The 19,315-nt window shown below is 40.7% G+C and overlaps 2 protein-coding genes across 4 annotated transcripts; one reads left to right on the top strand and one right to left on the bottom strand.

Moving 5' to 3' along the window:
* The first annotated feature begins 3,383 nt into the window (after positions 1-3,383).
* taf10 (TAF10 RNA polymerase II, TATA box binding protein (TBP)-associated factor) lies at positions 3,384-6,631 on the top strand. Its single transcript, XM_018725434.2, has 5 exons — positions 3,384-3,747; positions 5,643-5,800; positions 5,888-5,952; positions 6,079-6,193; positions 6,320-6,631. The coding sequence occupies exons 1-5, from the start codon at positions 3,600-3,602 to the stop codon at positions 6,407-6,409; spliced, it is 576 nt and encodes a 191-aa protein (XP_018580950.1). The 5' UTR covers positions 3,384-3,599; the 3' UTR covers positions 6,410-6,631.
* A 5,827-nt stretch (positions 6,632-12,458) lies between these two features.
* On the bottom strand, positions 12,459-17,671 carry LOC108918240 (probable G-protein coupled receptor 160). Of its 3 annotated transcripts, XM_018725359.2 has the most exons (3): positions 17,550-17,671; positions 15,025-15,186; positions 12,459-14,865 (listed from the first exon to the last, which is right to left on the bottom strand). In XM_018725359.2, exons 2-3 carry the CDS (start codon positions 15,117-15,119, stop codon positions 14,073-14,075), a joined length of 888 nt encoding a protein of 295 aa, XP_018580875.1. In that variant the 5' UTR covers positions 15,120-15,186; positions 17,550-17,671; the 3' UTR covers positions 12,459-14,072. The 3 variants fall into 3 exon arrangements, with proteins under 3 accessions (XP_018580875.1, XP_018580874.1, XP_018580876.1); XM_018725358.2 differs by having other exon boundaries at positions 12,459-15,186; XM_018725360.1 differs by lacking the exon at positions 17,550-17,671 and having other exon boundaries at positions 12,459-14,890; positions 15,025-15,087.
* Between the last annotated feature and the right edge of the window lie 1,644 nt (positions 17,672-19,315).

The raw sequence follows: 19,315 nt of genomic DNA on the forward strand, positions 1-19,315 counted from the left end.
AAAGTCCTGATTTTAGAATGTATTTTTCCCCATAATCAGTTCCATTAGCGATTGACGATGATCTGATCAAGGAATAGAGTGCAGCCCTCAGGGCCTTCAAACTTCATCTGAATGCCTCATTTGCCCTTTTTATCTTTGCCGCATGGCAATTCTTTGCTGCTAGATTTCATATCAGTACAGACACACTGTATCAGGTCTTTGACCAGGTATTTCCGAGACAACAGGTATATCCCCTGCTGTTAGAAAATGTATGTGTGTGCATGCGTTATGGTGGTGGTTTTGGTCATGCGATTGACCCCAACTGAATCAGCTCTTACGTTTCATGTGGTCATTTTGAGGTTCTCTCAAGAACCCTCCTTGGGGTATGTTGACCGGAGATCCTCTAGGCCCGCTTCCACAGCCACCGACAGGCCGCTCGGCCCCCATTGCCTTAACATGACAAATACTTCATCCTCTCTGTCACATACGTTTTGAAATACAGGTGATGTTCGGTTTACTGTTCTTTGAAGCTTGTGCACCTTTCGACAGTATTTCTCCACATCACAAAACAGAATTGTCTGCAGTATTCCTTGGATGTAGTAAAGGCACATAACTAAAATGGGCTGAAGAGGTGTTACACTGTTTACATGTTCACTATATGTGAAATACCTATGCAATGGGTTTGCCTTTTCTCAAGCGATGTTTTATTGTCAAGTTGTAACATCATCAAAATCAAAGAAATCTATTTAAAAAAACTAAATTTATCTTTGCAAACGTGTCAGTCTGCAGGGAATATACTATTCTGCTTTATTTTAGCCCAGACTTTTTAAAACCACCTACCCTGAACATTTTTTCCTGGTGTCCAGTACATGTACAGTGGTAGATGTGCGGAAATGCCTGTGCTGGTAATGGCCTTCTCAGATGTGCTTTCTAATGTAAGAGGTGACCACAAAATTATTCTATGCGTTCAGGTGTTTCCAGAACAATCAAAGCAGAGTACTTTATACCATGATCAGAAGACAGGTGCGTCTTTGGCACGTCCTCTGCTCTTCACTGCTGTGTGTGATTGTAAGTGGCGGTTATTCACGGACAATCCCTGCACCAAGCTGCCTGTATTGGTAGAAAGTTATGGGGCCAAGTCTCAGCGGCTCTGGCTGGTCTCGGCGCCACCCTGGTCCAGCCTTCCAGCATTCTGTTCGGCAGCACAGAACGGAGCTGTCGAGGTTCGGATGGAGCCAGCAGATCCTGGGTCGGCACTTGCCGATCACATACCGGCAATTGTGGTCGCGTGTCATTAACGTCAAGGTGATTATCATGTGTTGTCATGTTTCATTAGAATCAGTGTGATTGTCAGAGTGATCATCACGTGTCATTAAAATCGATGTGAACATCACCATGTGTCGTCATCACCAAGGTGATCACCACCACATACCTTTGCTTCCTGTTCTTCCTTGTCACGTGTTTATGTGCTGTCTCTGCGAGGGGGGAGTTGCCTTATGCAGTTCTTCTGCTGTGTCTCCGGGTGCTTTGCCAGTCAACTTTTTTTATATGGGAAATGTCCAGCGATTATAAAATGCATTTTGGCATGCATGGTGATGGGTACCTGTCTATATTGCAGTAGGTTTTTAAGGCTGTACTGTACTATTGATCTTTTTGTTCTTTTCAGGGTGATATTTTTTTGTTTGATCTTCATTACATATACTTATTCTTCACTGAAAAGTTTAAAATATGCATAAGAATAGTTTTATTGATTTTGTTTTAAAGCTGCATTTCACGATTTTGTACGATTAACACATTTTGAGGATTTTTTTTTTCTTTTTTTTTTTTTTAACATATTTAGAATGTATTTGAATCTCTTGCAAGTGAACATTTCTTTACTGCCAGACATGGAATTGAAATGCTTTTAGTAGATCTGAAGCAAATCTTTTTCTTCTCAAACAAAATAACTTCAGGGAACAACTTTCAACATTCCTGTCTAACTTTTGGGGCATTTGAATTGATTTTTTCGCTTCTTTCTGATAATGGTACCATTGACCAGTGAGTAAATAAAAGATCGTATAAGACATCTTGGGCAATGCAGTTAACTGTTCCTGTAAAGAAAATAAAATATTTTTTACAATGTGTTGGAGCATTGGCTTGTTTAACCTTTAGCTGTTACATCTCACAAGAAAGGTTATCTGTAAATGCTCCTTGGAAAAGATTATCCTAAACACCACAAATAATTGAATGGTGTTTTTCTGGGTGTAAATACAGTATTGTCATTGTGGTAGTGGGGGAATGGGGCAGTGTGTCCGTCTCTGTATAAGGGTTAATGTGACATTACCAACGTGTCCTTAGTTGGAGTCCTTGTTGTGATTCCTGCCGATATTCACCATCATGCGTTCACTAGACTGGTGCGAAGTTGTGCCAAAGTTTTCTCACTTTTTTCCTAAACACCATATGTGCATTATAGTGGTGAGGTCCCAGAAGTGTAGTTTACAGTGGATGGCTGCTTTTTTTCTGGGGTCATATTCAGTCATTTGGGATGTTCAGAACACCTACATTTTCGTTACATTTATTCATTTAGCAGACGCTTTTCTCCAAAGCGACTTACATCTGAGAGAACATTGGAATTTGCTTCTAATTCTCTCTCTTCTGACTCACTGTGGGGTCAAGAGGGTTTGTGCTCAGATTAATCGTACAGCCAAGTGTCTCACAAAGTTTCCCTTGCTCATGATGCCATTGTACAATACACTGTTGGCTCTTGCGGTAAAAACAGGTAAAGGGGGAAAAAAAAGGTAAAATAGGTACAGGGAGGGGTACTTCCAATGGAATGGGGAGAAGTTCTGTTCTGTTCTCTTCGCGATTTCGCCCACTGATCCTCTGAATTTTAACCGGTTATTTTCGCGTGTCATTTACTTGCATTTAAATGTCAAGCTTTTTTAAATTATTTTTTACGAGTTGTCGTGGCAAATGCGGTTACGGTTATATGTAACATCGTGGGCTTTATATATTTGTTCTTGAAATATATGAAATCTTCGTTACCAGTGAAAATCAGACAAAATACAGAGGAAATATTTATTTGTATTTTATAAGGTACAGTGCGATCTGTTTTTAAATAAGTACAAATTTCATACACGTTGAGTACGAGACTCGAGAACTTCGGTTGCCTTCGGTGTAGCTCTCTCTCTTCCTGTTATCATTTTGCTTCCTAAAACGATTCACCAGACACGTGCACCATAATTACAGTAATGTCCGCGAAAATTAAACAAATGAAACATCAGAAATACAAATTCGGGTGAGGGAGGATCAAGTGTTTTCCAGCTTTTAAACACGAAAATCCGTGTCGCGCAGGGCCGCTAACACAGCGGAACCTAAATAAAGAGATCGCGGGCACACGGACGTCAGTTATTGGAACACGCGGAACTAGCTTTGTTTGGGGGGGGTGGAAGGAAGGAAGGAAACGGGGCCGTTCTGTTAGTAGACTCACAAGTAATGACGTTGTTGTTATTTTTGTTTATTCTACTACAGAAAAGTTAAGTACACTAAGTTAACTAAAAAAAATAAACACTGCTTCGTTTAAAAAAAAATAAAAAAATACAAGGTACTGAACTACGCCTACGTATTGGTATTGCGGGAAAATGAACGTCGATGCTCCGCAGGCAGCTACGACCGGCGGCGCATCCTCCACCAACTGTTCCTCCGCGAACAGCAGCAGCAGCGGCATGATGAACAGCAGCAGCGCGGTGACAAACTCCGGCAGCGGTGCCGCTTCAGTCAGCAGCAACGGTGAGGCCGCAGGATACACAAACACATCATGCTGGAATATCAATAATATGAAAATTACATGTACACACACACACACACACACCGCTGGCACCTGTTAAGGCTGTTTTGAGAGGATCATCATCATGCTTTGTTATTCAACGAGTTACTTGCGTTAACTTCTCGTAGTACGTAAGTACACTAAAACTTTTTTTTTTAGTTATTCGTACGTAGCTGTTGGATTTCATTACAAATACTCTTGTAAAGCGATTGTGTTAGAAATACAACTTACTCTCAACTAAATGATACGGTAACAAAACTGCTAACTCACTCACTGTGTTGAGTGTAAGCATGTAGTTGCTTGAAACTTTCAAGCTTTCAATGAAAGTATATGTGAACCCTGGGATGGTCTTTATTATTGTATAATAAAATATAAATGTTAAGGTAATCTTTTGAGTAAATGATTTACACCCCGATTTTACTTAGCTACTTGGTTTAACCAGTACAAATTTGGGTTCACTTATTTTTGCACTTTCTCTACTTTTTCTACTCCACACATGATTTCCTCTAAAGTAACATATGGAACTGGTCATTACACACCTATTATGTCACATGAGAAACACTGATTCTCATTAAATACCCATTTTGTGGTAAAATTAAGGGAGACAAGGGCTTCGCATACTTTCAAGCAGCACGTAGCCTCATCATGACTTGAAGGCTTTTGCATGTGTTCTACAACCAGCAAACAGCGTAACTCCGATCCGCCGGTGGCACTGCTATATTTTCTCATTGCCACAGCGGTTTGCTGTTGCGTGCCTTGGTCAGCACCTTTGTCAGAAGCGACTTGCAGTTTTATCACTTTTCATTAATGTATACAGATTAATTGGAGCACTTTGTGTTAACTAAAATCTTTATTAATCCTGAATGAAATTACACAATCCTGTAGTAGCCCACATACAACAAAGTGACAGAAGACACTGATCAGCACTGAACTATGACAGCCAGACAACAGTGTGCAAAAAGACAGTGAACTGTAGAAAAAAGCAGCACTCGCAGCTCAACTGGAGCGGTGTGTTGCTTTAAAGATTTCCAGAGACCACAGTGATAACAGTGGGCCACTCCATCTGAGGTCTCATGACTGCATTGTCATTGTGATCAAACACTGCCTCCATGTCAGCAAGCAAGAATACTGCAAACCCATGGGGCAAACAACATGAGCATCACTATCCACTGTTCACAAGTGCAGCAAGTTCATCACTTCTCCTCCTGTTGCACTGCTGGCAATCTGCTCACACAGTCTGAAACCCATTTATAGGCATTCCTTTGCAGTGCTTTTGTCCATGCTCAGGACCATCCAGGAGGCAAGCACGGGCAGCCCTTTCAGGGTCAGCAGCTGACCCTCAGTTTACACAAAAATCTTGCCACTGTCACAGTTGCGGTCCTCAGTGGTGTAAAGCATTCAGTGAAACTATAACATATCCATAATCAAGCTCCACAACAACTGCAGTCATTGAGAGCAGAACACGCAAAGTCCGAAAGCGTGGTTGTGAGGTGTAGTTGTACAAGAAGACGTAAAGCCGGTTGGTACAGCTGCATTAGTAGTATAGAACCACAGATGAAACAAAGAGAAACTCCTAAGAAAAATACAAAATAGATGGAACAGACTGTAGTATGGCAGCCACATAACATGCTGTTTGAAAAAGCATATTTTTTTTTAGCTTTATTAATTTTATTTCTGATATTATGACTACTAAATGTGGAAAGATTATTTTTTGTAAATACTTTTATTGTGTAATATCTCTGCACTGAAGGAAAAGGGGAAAAGTTGTAACAATATTTGCCTGTTTTTTTTTTTTTGTATTATTTGTATTTGTCATTATTTGTATTATTACTGTGATTTTGTTTGTATAATTTCGCAGTCCCAACGTCAGGTGCTTCTGCCCTGCCATCATCAGACACCTCAGTCTCAAATGGTGTGTACGTACCTGGCGGTATCGCTAACGGTGATGTGAAGCCAGTGATTTCCACGACACCACTGGCAGATTTCCTCATGCAGCTGGAAGATTACACACCCACGGTGAGGGTCTCTTCCATAAGCTTGCATGTAGGTGCTGCACGGTTTTTCTTATGTGTCTGACAGTAACACTGAGGCTGCTTTTAACAGATCCCAGATGCAGTGACAGGATATTATCTGAACCGTGCTGGCTTTGAAGCATCAGACCCCCGAATGTAAGTGTCCACGAAGCAGGATGTCCCATTATTTGCATTTTGATGACTTGTCTAAGACCATTTCCATGTTGTTTGATGTGAAGGTGGAACCTGTGGTGTGATCAGTCTTTCTCTCTCTACCGTCAGAATTCGCCTCATCTCTCTTGCAGCTCAGAAATTCATCTCAGACATTGCCAATGATGCTCTGCAGCACTGTAAAATGAAGGGCACCGCTTCAGGCAGCTCCAGGAATAAGACAAAGGTTGTTCTTATCTCTAAGCTTTAATTAAAATCCTGTGTTTAAGATGATGAATCCAGTTGATTTTCTCTTTCTCCACTTAGGCATAACTGGTTTGTTTATTTTCTAAATTTTATCTCCCAAATTCAGGACAAGAAGTATACACTAACAATGGAAGACTTGAGTCCAGCTCTCTCTGAGTATGGAATCAATGTAAAGAAGCCTCATTACTTCACCTGAGTGGGCGGCTCATGCGTAGCTGCTTATGTGTAGCTGCTTTTGCTTGGCCTCGTCACCAGCATGGACCTCCCCGACTGCAGGAAATGCTGTATCCTCTTTGGCTTTTCTTTGTCAGTTTATTTTCCCTTTGTGCATAAAAGATACCTTTTTTTGAATCAATATGTGGATTTTGTCAGTTGAAAAACTTGTTTTTATTGATGAATAAACTCGTACTAATTAAGGTCATTATTGCATGTTTGTGTTTGTGTTGAAGATGCAGTGGTACCTGTGGCAGCAAATGATAGACTATTTTGCTGTGCTTGCAATGCAGTAAAAAGAATGAGGCAAATGGTCATTAAGCATACAGTCTAAAATTACAAACTTCATGTACAAGGATTTTCTTGATGGTGGCTTTAAACATTGATCGTATCGCCATTACGTTGGGCATAAAACAATTCATCACTAATTCTCAATGTTAAAATTACAAATTACATCCTTAATAATGTATCAACAGATCCCTGTGGCAACAGAAATATTCATGTTTTATTAAATGTACACTTGTAAAAAATATCTGCCAATGAATTGAAGTTAGCTTAAGAAAGTGACTGACTTTGCACTGTAGTTCTGCAAACTCTCCCACTACAAGCCATATTAGTTTTGTATAGTTCACGTGATACACGGCTGACCGTTATTGAAGTGTAGGGAAGGTGAGAGTCATATGCCAGTGAGTAATCTAAGGCTGAATGTTCAGTGTGTACCGTGTGTAAAAGGTTCTATCCAAGTATAACTTTCTTAAATGTTAACAATTTCTTTGTTTACAAAATGGCTTTTTTTCAATAAGCACTTCATGAAAAGAAGTTTGTGTGGCTACCAGTAGAGAAGTTTTCATCTTTGCAGAAAATATATTTGGATCACAGGTATGTCCTTGCTCTTGCCTGCCTTTGAGATTGAAAGAGCTTGTGTATTGGTGTATAGTGTTGTGACATGACTCTACATAATCCCATTCATGTCATGTCATGTCATGTTTTGAACCGTTTCAGATAGTGGTTAACAAATTACTGCTGTGTGTAAAAGTTTGGGCACCCCTGGTTAAATTACATTTTTTTGTAGATTTTCTAGGTGAAAAGAACTCAACTTCTGTAGGGAATGAATTTAAAAATAACATTTCCGCAAATTTTAATGCACAGTTACTATTAATATGCTGGATGTAACAGAATGGGGAAAAAAAACATAAAATATTCAACTTGAATTCATGCTTCAAGTTCATGATTCATTGTCAAAAAGTTCACAAGTCATGAGCATGAAACAAAGTGTCTGATGCCAATGAGTTTTCTGGAAGCTGCCAGTTAATATTTTGGCTACGTGGATCAACAGGTCCTCCAGAGTGTGTCCACAAGGGGGAACAGGAGTATCTCTGAATGCTTCATCTGCTGCTGATCTGTTGCTATTCTGAGAGTCAGGTGTACTATAGTTTTAACTGAGTACAGTTGTTGTCAATTATACATGTCCTGTCATCCTCTGCTCCTGTAAAGTGCCAGTTCAGCACATGTGCTCGTCCTTTGAGGTTAAACCATTGTTCAGATGAACTGATTGAATATTGTATCAAGACTGATACACACAGCTGCAAGTACAGTACTTTTTGTGGGGACATGTTTATGATTTTGAGAGTGATGCACTGGCATGGTATGAGTTCCAAACATGCAGAATTCTTTGATCTCCATTTGCTTTGTCACTTTCTAATTACTGTTTTTAAATGTCCCTGCATCTATGGATGATGACTAGCTAATCTCTTAATTTTCTGTCAATATACCATTATGAAAATTTATTCCTTCAAAAATCTACATCAATTTAAATTGTCCTCAGTAACCTTTTTTTCCATTTAATTCATGTTAGTGAGTGGAGCACAAATTTCACCTTGTTCCACCTTGTATTTTCTAAAAGTGGGCAGTAATGTTATATGTACTCTATTAGTTTCCAAATTTTTGGAATAACTGTACTTTTCAAAGTCATTTTTACATAGCACTTTTGTACTCAAATACCATTTACATTTATTCATTCAGCTGACGCTTTTGCACATACATGTTCATCAAGAATTTAGGAGAACAGCTGTGAACTGGGTCTGAAAGAGGTGAGTTCTTACACTCTTTAAATGTACAGAGAGATTCAGCAGTTCTCAGTGAGGGGGGAGGTCATTCCACCACCTCAGAGCAGAACTGAAAACCTTTGTGCTTTTGGTTTTGGATGTCTTGTTTGTGGGACCACCAAGTGGGCAGAGGTGGGGGGGAGCGTAGCAGTTTGGTTGAGGGGTAGTGAGAGATCAGATCTTGTTGGTGTCGGAGAGCAGATCTGTTGATGATTTTGTAGGCTGTAACCAGAGTCTCGAACTTGATATGGGCAGCCACAGGAAGTGGAGAGAGACTAGGAGGGGGTAACATGGGAGTGCTTCGGCAGGTCAAACCTAACTTGTACTGCGGTATTCTGTATCAGATGGAAAAGTTTAATGGCAGAAGTCGGAAGACTAGGCAGGAGAGAGTAGTTGCAGTCGTTCAGCTGGGATATCGCCATGATCTGGACCAAGAGTTGCGTGGAGTCTATTTTGAGATAAGGGCGGATCCTGTGGATGTTATGCAGGATGTATCCGTAGGTCCGGGTTGTGGCATCGATATGTTGAAAGACAGACTCGAGGCAATCATTACTCCTAGACCCTATCCAGTGTTGTAGGCAAAATGAGTTGTCTAGTTTGGTAAAGCTGAAGTTGATATAGTTGAAGTTGTCCAGTTTGAGAGAGTTTTGACAGGAGGATGGACCAGCTGGGAGGTGAAGGATCTCTGCTTTATAGAGGTTGAGTTGTAGGTGTAGAGATGCAGGCTGAGATGTCTGAGAAGCAGGCAGCTTTGTATCAGGAAACATCATCTGCGGCTCCAGGTGGAAGCGAGAGGAAGAGCTGGGTGTGGTCGGCATAGCAACAGTAGCATTTACAAAGGGAAAAATGTGCTTTTACTCAGTTGCATTTCTGTCAGCGACTTTTTTAAAAAAATATTCATATTTGTTTCAGATAATGTTTTAATTTTCCTTAATGACCCGTCTGTTGCGATTATAGTAAGCAGCGGGTATTAAACTTTTATTTTGACAAACTATTGCCACGAGACTTTTATTTATTTAACTCAACATAAAGCTTGAGTGAGAGTTCTGCGAGGTTCTTCTGTCGTGGAGAAGAACGTGGTGGACGTTATGACGTCATAGCCCGACGGTTGCGGTCTTTGAGGAGTGGGGAGACTTAAGACTTCTGGAGGCTTCTGGCAATAAAAGTTCCCGCATGAAGTAGGTCAGAAACACTAATAAGAGTCCTCCGAATGCGTCCCACGCTCTAAAACAAACCGCTGGTTGCCATGGAGGCAGACATAGCGCCAGAAAGACTGCGGAGGGTGAGTAAACATTCCTCTGAACAGCGCGGCTTACTTAACACCTTCGTTCCAGCCAGTGCTTTTGAAACGTGGTAAAAGTAAGAAAACACAACGCATTATCATTTTCAGTAAATCAAAATAAATACATCTGACCATTTTATTGGACCGAAATATAATTCCAGCTATTATTTTAAATCCTAAAAAAAAAAAAACGAGCAGGTTATTTTTCACTGGTGCTGTGAATTCTATGGTAAAATTGCTTAAAAACCAGTAGTGTTTTACACCGCGAGACGAGTGGTAACGCCTCCTTCCAGCGCGCTCTTCTCTCTGGATTTCATTGGCTACTTGTCTAATCCTGACCAATCGGAGTTCACCGCGCAATTTCCTCACTTCGTTCTGGTTAAAGGTGGTGCTAAAACGATGGGAAAATGTTTTAAAATAACATTTATTTTAAAGTTAATTTTAATATATTTTAGGTTAAATACGTTTTTTTTTTTATTTTATTACCGAGGAAGTTATATTATTTAGTAATTTTTCGTAATTTTATTTTATTATTACTGGCAAAATCATCATGTCTTGTCAAGTTAAGCTGTGTACTGAGCTGGTGTGGGAACAGAAATGGCTGTTTGTCTTTTGCCAGCATCACGTAAATAGCAAGTGATCAAATCTGTGGAGGCTTTATCATGTGAAAGTCAGATGACATTTAGCTAGCTATGTAACTGTATTCACGCCAGTAGTACTGCTTTCACTTGCCTGGATAGGTAACTATATCATATGGCAGCTAGACTGAGTAAATCAAGCAAAGAATGTGAGAAAACCCCCCAGGGTTGTACCTTTCTTAGCATTTTGAGCATCTGAGCTGATGGGCTTTTTTTCCTTTTGCTAGTTATTTAAATAATGTTAGTTTGTGTCGGGGTTTTCATATTATGGGACATTCATTCAGTAGTCTAGCAATGAGGGGTAATGATTTGTAAGCTAAGGACTGTCTGTTTGAATCTCTTTCCTGCTGCTGCTATATTGCCATTGAGAAAGCCGGCGTCCTGAACTGCTCTAGTATAAGTACCCTTCTAATAAACAGTTGGTAAATCATTCTGGATGAAGGTACCGGATAAATGGCAAAAGAATGATACTTTCGTTCTGTGACAGTGATTACTGTGTAGTGGTTTAGAGTTGTCACCTTGTAGTCAAAGGACACAAATGTGAGTCCCTGCTCCTGCTGTAGTACACTTTAAGGTACTTACCCTGAATTGCTCCACTCAAAATTTCCCAGCTGTGTGCACTGTGATGTCAGCTAATACCTAGTAGAGTGTGGTCTTATTATTTTAGTTTATTAGACTAATGAAATGCACACAGTCTGAAACCGCTTATCCCAAGCTGGGTCACGGTGAGTCGGAGCCTAACCCGGCAACTCGGGGCGCGAGGCCGGAGGGGGAGGGGACACACCCAGGACGGGACACCAGTCCATTGCAAGGCACCCCAAGCAGGACTCGAACCTCAGACCCACCAGAGAGCAGGACCCGGCCAAACCTGCCGCGCCACCACAGCTCCTGCTAATGAAATTGTCAAATTTTATTTGTACTGCACATGTAATTTATTGAAAGGATTAGTTTAAATTGTATATGTTAATATTGGTGCTGGTTCAGAACATCAAAAAGGTTCATTTGAATCAAAGTTACTTGAGTTCATGTATTGATACCTTTTTATTTTTCTCAGGTAAATTTCTGGACAAGTGCCTTTACTTAAGGAAATAATGTTTTGAAAATAACTGTACTTTCACTTTTTCAGTTTTCTTCCAAGTGACTCTTCTTTCAGAGCAGTTTTTTTTCCCCCCCAAATGCAGTGAATAAAATATTTTTGGAATAAAATGAGCTTTTTTGCACATTATATATAATTTCAGCAGCACAGTGTCCTCATTTGCAGCTTTGTGGAGCAGGAGTTAACCAACCATTTATTATGTACTTAGCTTCTCTTTTGTTTGCTATAATAATCAGTACCAAGAGCCAGTTTTCGCCGCGAGGGGCCGCGACGGCATGCGCCACCCCACCCCCTCCCGCCGCCAGGTATACGTAGCACCCGACCCCCATGCTGGACCTTGCAGTTGGTGGGCCCACATGGCCCCCCCCCCCATGATGCCTTTTCGGGCTGAGCCTGGCCACCAGGCGGTCGCCTAGGAACACTACCCACAGGCCTGGCTCCAGGGGTAGGTCCCGGTGACCCTATTCCGGGCAGGGTAAACGTTCTCTTGTTTACTTTTTTCATGGAGGTTTTTCGATCGTGTTAGTCTGGATCTTCACTCCAGACCTGTTCGCCTTGGGAGACCCTACCAGGAGCATAATGCTCCCAACGACCTAGCTCTGGAGATCCCTAGATCACGCAAGCCCTTCCGTCACGCCAAGGCCCCGATCCAGAAAGGGGCATCTGATAAGGATGCCCCCTGGGCACCTCCCTTTGGAGGTATTCCAGGCACGGCCAACTGGGACGAGGCCCCGAGGTCGGCCCAGGACCTGCTGGAGGGATTATATTTCACAGTTGGCCTGGGAACGGCTGGGGATCTCACAGGTTGAGCTGGAGGAAGTTGCGGGGGACAGGGGCGGCTGGGCCTCTCTGCTCTCTCTGCTGCCACCACGACCCTTTTAGGACAAGCGGGACAGAAGATGGATGGATAGATGGATGGATGGATAATAATCAGTATCTGCATTGAGGACCCCTGTGAATGAGAGCTATAATCTGTAAATCAGATGAGAGAACTGGGATGGAGTTGTTTACCTTCTTTAATTTGCTATGATACACACGCTTGGTGATTTTGGTTATCATCAAACAACCACAGTTATTGTTTACCTAGTTTTTGCAATATTGGTTCATTACAAGTAAGGCAAAGCTTCAGGTTTAGGGTTACAGTACATTGACAAGTTATGTGACCTTCAAAATTCAGCCTCGCTCACACACACACCCTGGCTGAGCTCTCACAGTTCCATATTAGAGTGTGTGTTTTGCAGAGGTGGGTAGTAACGCATTGCATTTTCTCCGTTACTTGTACTTAAGTAACTTTCTGGAGGAAGGGTACTTTTCAGAATAACGTTTACTTTTACTGGAGTACTTTTGCATGAGAATGCAAGCGGGAGTGACCTCAGTGATAGTTATATCCTTTATGTTTTTCTGGAGTAATGTTCTTTAATTAATACCATGTCGTGTTTCTTGCTTGTTCCCTGATTTTGACCTCCTCATGTAAGTTCATCACCCCTGATTTTTGCCTATATTTTTGTATTTTTTTAATAGGATTATTCATATTTACTTGTGGAAGGTCACTTTCAAATCATGCTGCACATACCATTTTTGCTTGTGATACCAAAAATTGACATAATCAGTACATTTTATACCTTTTCATTGTTTAAACTTACACCTTTTAATCTGCATCTAGAAGTAGGCTGTCATTTATTCCTCTTAGTGTTTACACACACAGTAATGGATCTCAGTTGCATTTGTAACAGTTATTTTAATAACAAGCACGTTTCATATGGTCATGTGACTATGAAGCTTCGCTGTAGTTTTCAGTCCATTCAGGACCTGCAGTCCAAGAATGCCGTGTACAGACTTGGAGTTGACAAGAACTGCTGCCTTGGACCTATTGTGAAACTGGCAGCATTTGGCATCATACTCAGTTCACTTTGACAGTCTCATTAGAACATTATTTGGAGCGTTTCGCCTATATTTTTATCATTGTGTAAAAAGGCTGCCACGGTTCTCCGGTGCTCCCATTCTTAATATATATTGTGCCGTTAAATATGCGTTCCCATCCCAGCAATCACCTCTTCACCAAACTGTCATCTCAGAGGCAGTACAGTTCCATCACTGCTCAGACTTCACAACATCTTGGCAGTTTCTTTCCTGAAGCCATTCAGCTCCTCAAAAAAATCAACTCGGTGCACCCCCCAAACCACTTCTGGTCATGTCCAAAGTCTCGTTTCTCTTTGCACTACATCTGTTAATTACACTCTTGTTTGCACACTGTTGTCATCGCCACACCACTGTCATTTCCACTGTTGTATATTATTTGCACTAATCCTGTTGTTGTTTATTTATTATTGTCCATGTCCTTCACTATCTTCTATATTGTTATTGACTTGTTCCATGTTGCACTGAACCACAACCGGTTTCAGTGTTCTACACGCTGGCAATAAAGGGTCCTGAGTTCTGAAAAGATGAGTTACTCAGAGGGTATAAACAAAAAGCATCTCAAGAAGGTGATTACAGAAGGTAACAGCTATGGTTCTGCACTGTGGCTAGGCATGCAGAATTATTGTTTTTGTCTCATTGGTGAAGCTGCATAAGTCAGGAGGAAAGGGTTCGTTGTGGCTGAGTTTCCAGTACGGCTTCCAATCACAGATGATATCAGCATCTAAGAAGCAGAGGCTCAATTTCTCTCTTCTGAAGAAGAAAGTCGTCCTGACAATAAAGCTGTTGACACACAGCAGCCAAAGGATGTTAACACTCACGTAAGAGGGGACATTGAAGTCCAGGAGCCAGCAGACAGTGTTAATGAAGAGAAAGGGTGCCCAGTTTGCAGAGAAGCCCAATATGAGACCGAGGAGAAGTGTTGGCTGCCTGGCTACTGATTTAGCTACAGTTAGGCGTTCCTCTGTTTTGTCTTGGACCTTCATACACATAAAAGGCAGGTCACTCCGAAGGGGGTCTGGGGAAGAGTTTGTATCCTTAAAGACTTCTTTGAGCAATGAAGAGACTTCCTGGCAGCAGAGAAGTACTATGCAAACTATGAGCAAGGACACTCCGCTGCAAAAGGACATGACTAAGGAAGAGTCTTGCATCGTGCACAGCTGATATATGTGGTCATAGTGGACTTCTATGACTGCAGTGTTTGTAATAAAGTAGGAGTAAACACAAGACATGCTCCAGGTGACCAGGATCTCCATGCTGTGGATGAATGTCTTAAAGGTTGGATTGGTACCAAATGGATCCAGAATTCCAAGGAGAAGAACGGGAAGTGGCAGCACAGCGTAGACAGTTGAAGCATGTGCCAGGATGAAACATCTGAAGTCTGTTGTCTTTATGTGGTGCCTGAGGAGCCAAATAATAACCATGCCTAAGAAAAGTAGACAGTCAACAAGGAACAGAGAGATGGCAGTCAGTCCCATGAAGGACTTCCTCAGGGTCCTTGAGCACAGCACCACAGTAAGTACATTTAGGATAACTTTTAGGAACAGAATGAACACAAACTGCAGTGTGTTGTCTTGCATTGGTCCTCCCTCTTTTTCCCACATTCCCAAAACAGTCATCATCATTTTCCAGAAGCTGGCGTCACTGCTGCACATCGATCCTGAGTTCCGCTGTGTAGTGTTCCGTAACCTCACCGCAGCACTCCTCTTTATATGGTGTAATCTGAAAAAGAAAGCCAGTACTTAATTAAGTTCCCAGGATAGTTTCAGATAATCGGGAAAGTCCTAAGTGCTGAACAAAAACACTTTATTTGTACAGAGCAAAAAAGATAGTGGTATTTTAAAGCAGACTTCAGTTTTGCAATATTCTGTCCATACGTGCAGATTATACATCTCTAGTTTCTAGTATGTGAATTACTCTATAAATATAAAGCAATTACCTTTAATAGTGCCCTTAATATGGAATATTTCAATCTATTTAAATAAAAAGGTGTTTTGTAAACTGTTCCTAATGCTCTGTTTGGTATGCAACTTAGCTAAACAGAACGATCATTCAAGAAAGTACAATATAATCATTGTCAAGGCAATAAAAAGGATATTTTCCCACACCCTATTGCATTTCTTGTAATATTGAATGATTTTCTCTGTTCAGACTTTAACTGCGAGTAATTAGATACTTTCTCACTGTTTTTACGAGAAGGTCTGAAGCACAGAGTGCAAAGTACGGTATATTTCCACCTCCTTCATCCCTCAAAAAACTGCAGGCATTTCTTCTTGAAGAATTGTGCAGCTTCCTACTACACAGTGTTCAGGATTTGACAATATTTCAAGGAGGATTGAAACTTCTGAAGGCAAAGGTTGGCCCTACCCCTTATTAGGTTGTTGATATTGTTAAAAGATTCTGTGATTTTGTCTAACGGTTGTAATATATCAGCTGGAGGCCAGATTCAAGCACAAGGTAGTGTCTCTAAGCTCTACACCAGCTGTTGTCAACATACAACATGTATGTGTTGTGTTTGTATTTGTCATACAAGTCCATTTTACTTTATTCTAATCAAACACGAATGGGTTCAGCGTTTGCCTCGTGATGGTATTCCATCAAGGGACTATCCTGGCTTACATCCTATGCTTCTGTGATAGGCTCTGGACTGTGCCTTAGACAAAGTGGTTATTAGTCGTCATTGAGTGGGTGACAATCCACTTTATTCAAATTCACGCCTGGATTTCCGGTGAAGCCGACAGTCAGATCATTCGCATGGTGAGTCAAGAGCAATCAGCCACATGAGATGTGAACCTATGGTCCATACTCCACAAATATAATTTCTTAATCCTGTTGCATGAATAATGTAAAATTTGTGGTGAATGTGTTTGTGAAAGATGTGGATCAAGCTTTGTGTAATTGTTCTATGTTTTGGAGGATTACAGACTTTAGAATAGAGCTGCTGAACTTCACAGGTTCAAGTCTCCCCTCTAGCTGTAGTACCCTTGAACAAGGTACTTACCCTAACAATTGCTCCCATAAAATTAAGCAGCTGGGTAAATAAATGTAAGTACCTTAACACTGTAAGTTGCTTTAGAGAAAAGCATCGGCTAAATGCGTTAGTGTACAGACATATACACACATACGTTGTCTGAAACTGCTTGTCCCAAGCGGGGTCGCGGGGAGCCGGAGCCTAACCTGGCAACACGGGGCTTACGGGACACACCCAGGACGGGACGCCAGTCCATCACAAGGCAATCCAAGCGGGACTCGAACCCCAGACCTGCCAAACCCACTGTACCACCGTGCCCCCCAAAGTTAATGTAAAGTTTCCTTAATCATACATCTATGTATGTCTACATGTTTAATCCTGGGTTAGAAAAGGTTTTAATCAAAAGAAACAAATAGTTGATATTATTTTTTAAATTTCTGATTTGTATTCAACAATAAGCTGCATTCCCTTTTCCTATCACAATTGGTGTAAAACTGAAAAGAATGAAGTAACAATGAAGGAAAATATATTTTTTTTCCTCCTGGAAAGGACTTTCACATGTTTATGGATGCCATTTTTCCATTTCCTCACTCCTCTCACATCATCTTATCTGTTCTTCAATTTAGCGAACAGGTTGAGTAAACATTTAACAGTTCTTGCTGATTATAGCTGTAATTCCGGATAAAGACTCGGTCAGTCATTTTCAAATTAGGATCTGTAACATTTACTGAAACCTATAATGATACATGTATTAATGGAATCCTTCACTAAAAATGTTTTCATATCCTTTATAATAGTCTCATAACTTCTATTTACTTCTTCTGGCTGTTTCCTTCCTATGCTTTGTAAGCAGTACATCGAATACAATACCAAACCTTAGGCTTATTATACACTTCTGTATATTTTGTAAAACTATAAAAAAGAACCAGGTAATATTTTCTATGCAATACATCTCCGAAAAAAGCTGAAATTACAGAAAACATTTCCCATTTAGATCAGTGTTCATCAGAGTGAATTACATGGTATATGATAAGATATTATGAAACAGAATGCATTTTTTTTTTGTATATTTCACTGAAGTTCCTTGGTAAGGTTTCCTGCGTCAACTACTTACCACAACTGAAGAGCAGGGACAAGTGCGTTGAGAGCTGTAGCAGACAGGTGTGTGTCAGTTGCCAACCAACAAAAGTATTTCTCATTTATGGCCTGTGAGCTAAAAAAACAGGAAGAGCTCTTTCTAACACACCCACGTTTTCTCAACAGGTAAATGCGGCGTGACCTGCCAGACTGGTCTTCGGAATCTGTCAAGACTATGTTCCGGTGTTTTTTATTTGAATTTACATTTACCTGTATTCATTCAGCAGAGGCTTTTCTCCAAAGCGACGTACATCTCAGAGAAAATACAATTTGTGCATTACATTAGGAGAAAGAGACATAGTTGCAGACGTGTGATTCTTCAGTAAACTTTGTTTCTTTCCACTTTATGCACCGATGTTCATCGCACGAGTCGGTGCATAAAACTCAGGATAGACTAATCCTGATCACCTTCCTACAGATTTTTTTTTAAAAGGTACAGAAACATTTATATACAGTACAATTATTATGTACTTTGTGTTATACAATAGGTTCTTGTAGATGAAGAATATTTTGTTTTGCTGCTGCTAAGATCTTATGCTTATATCACTTTTTTCATATCAATTTTCTTCTTTTTTTTTTGTTCTTTGCTGTGCTCTCCACTCTTGAATACATTTATTAAATTCTAAAATCTTCAGTTCTAGTAAATTCTGTGCTTGCATTACTTTTACATGCTCATTATGTTAACTATAGAATTTTCTAAATAAGTTTCATTGGCATTATTGGTATCCATGTTACAACACAATGTCATCTGACATGAAACGTAAAAACTTTCTCCTAATTTGTTAGTTATGCTGAAATGTGGGAGTGCTTTTAAAGGAAAGTAAGGAGCTGTTTTAACTAGGGTTTGGCATTATGAAGGTAAGGTATGAATGTTCATGATCAGGCTTGAATCAATTCTTTACAGAGCCACTCCTGCAATGTAACGTAAATGTTTATATGTACAGTACTGTGCAAACGTTTTAGGCACTTGGGGGGGGGGGGGGGGGGGAGCTGTAAAGTGAGAATGCTTCCAAAAATAATGCTCTTAATTAATAAACTTCCTACAAAGCTTAGTAACCATCCATCGTCAACAACCACTTCTCCCTGTCTGGCGGGCCTGGGGTTCGAGTCCCGCTTTGGGTGCCCTGCGACGACCTGGGTGTCCCGACCTGGGTGTCCCCCCCTCCCCCTCCAGCCTTGCGCCCTGTGTTACTGGGTTTGGCTCCGGCTCGCCGCAACCCCACTCGGGACAGGCGGTTTCAGACTCTGTGTGTGTGTGTGTGTGTGTGCGTGTGTGTGTGTGTGTGTGTGTGTGTGTGCGCGCGCGCGCGTGTGCGTGCGTGTGCGTGCGTGCGCACTTTCTTTCTTTGACGACATACAAAACCCTTACTGTTTGTAAATCTAAAATATGCTCTTTTCCTTTGACACTAATGGAGAAGAGATTAAATAACTGTCTAAAACAAATATTTCTGTGAAACATCTAAGTGCCTAAGACAGGGGTCGGCAACCTTCCGCATTAAAAGAGCCATTTGGGCCTGTTTCCCACCAAATAAAACCCATCTGAAGCCGCAAACCCAGTTTGATCCCTAAAATGAAGAAAACACAGCATATATTGTTTCGTTACACTTATGCTATGTATATAAAGACTATGATTTGTTACATTTATGAAATAAAGGAACTACAAAGAGAAAATGACTGACATTTTATTTCTAAATTATTTGTAACAACCAAAACAACAAATTCTTTTGAACTCTTAAAAAAAAA

Source organism: Scleropages formosus, chromosome 22 (assembly GCF_900964775.1).
Source record: "Scleropages formosus chromosome 22, fSclFor1.1, whole genome shotgun sequence".
Classification (NCBI taxonomy): domain Eukaryota; kingdom Metazoa; phylum Chordata; class Actinopteri; order Osteoglossiformes; family Osteoglossidae; genus Scleropages; species Scleropages formosus.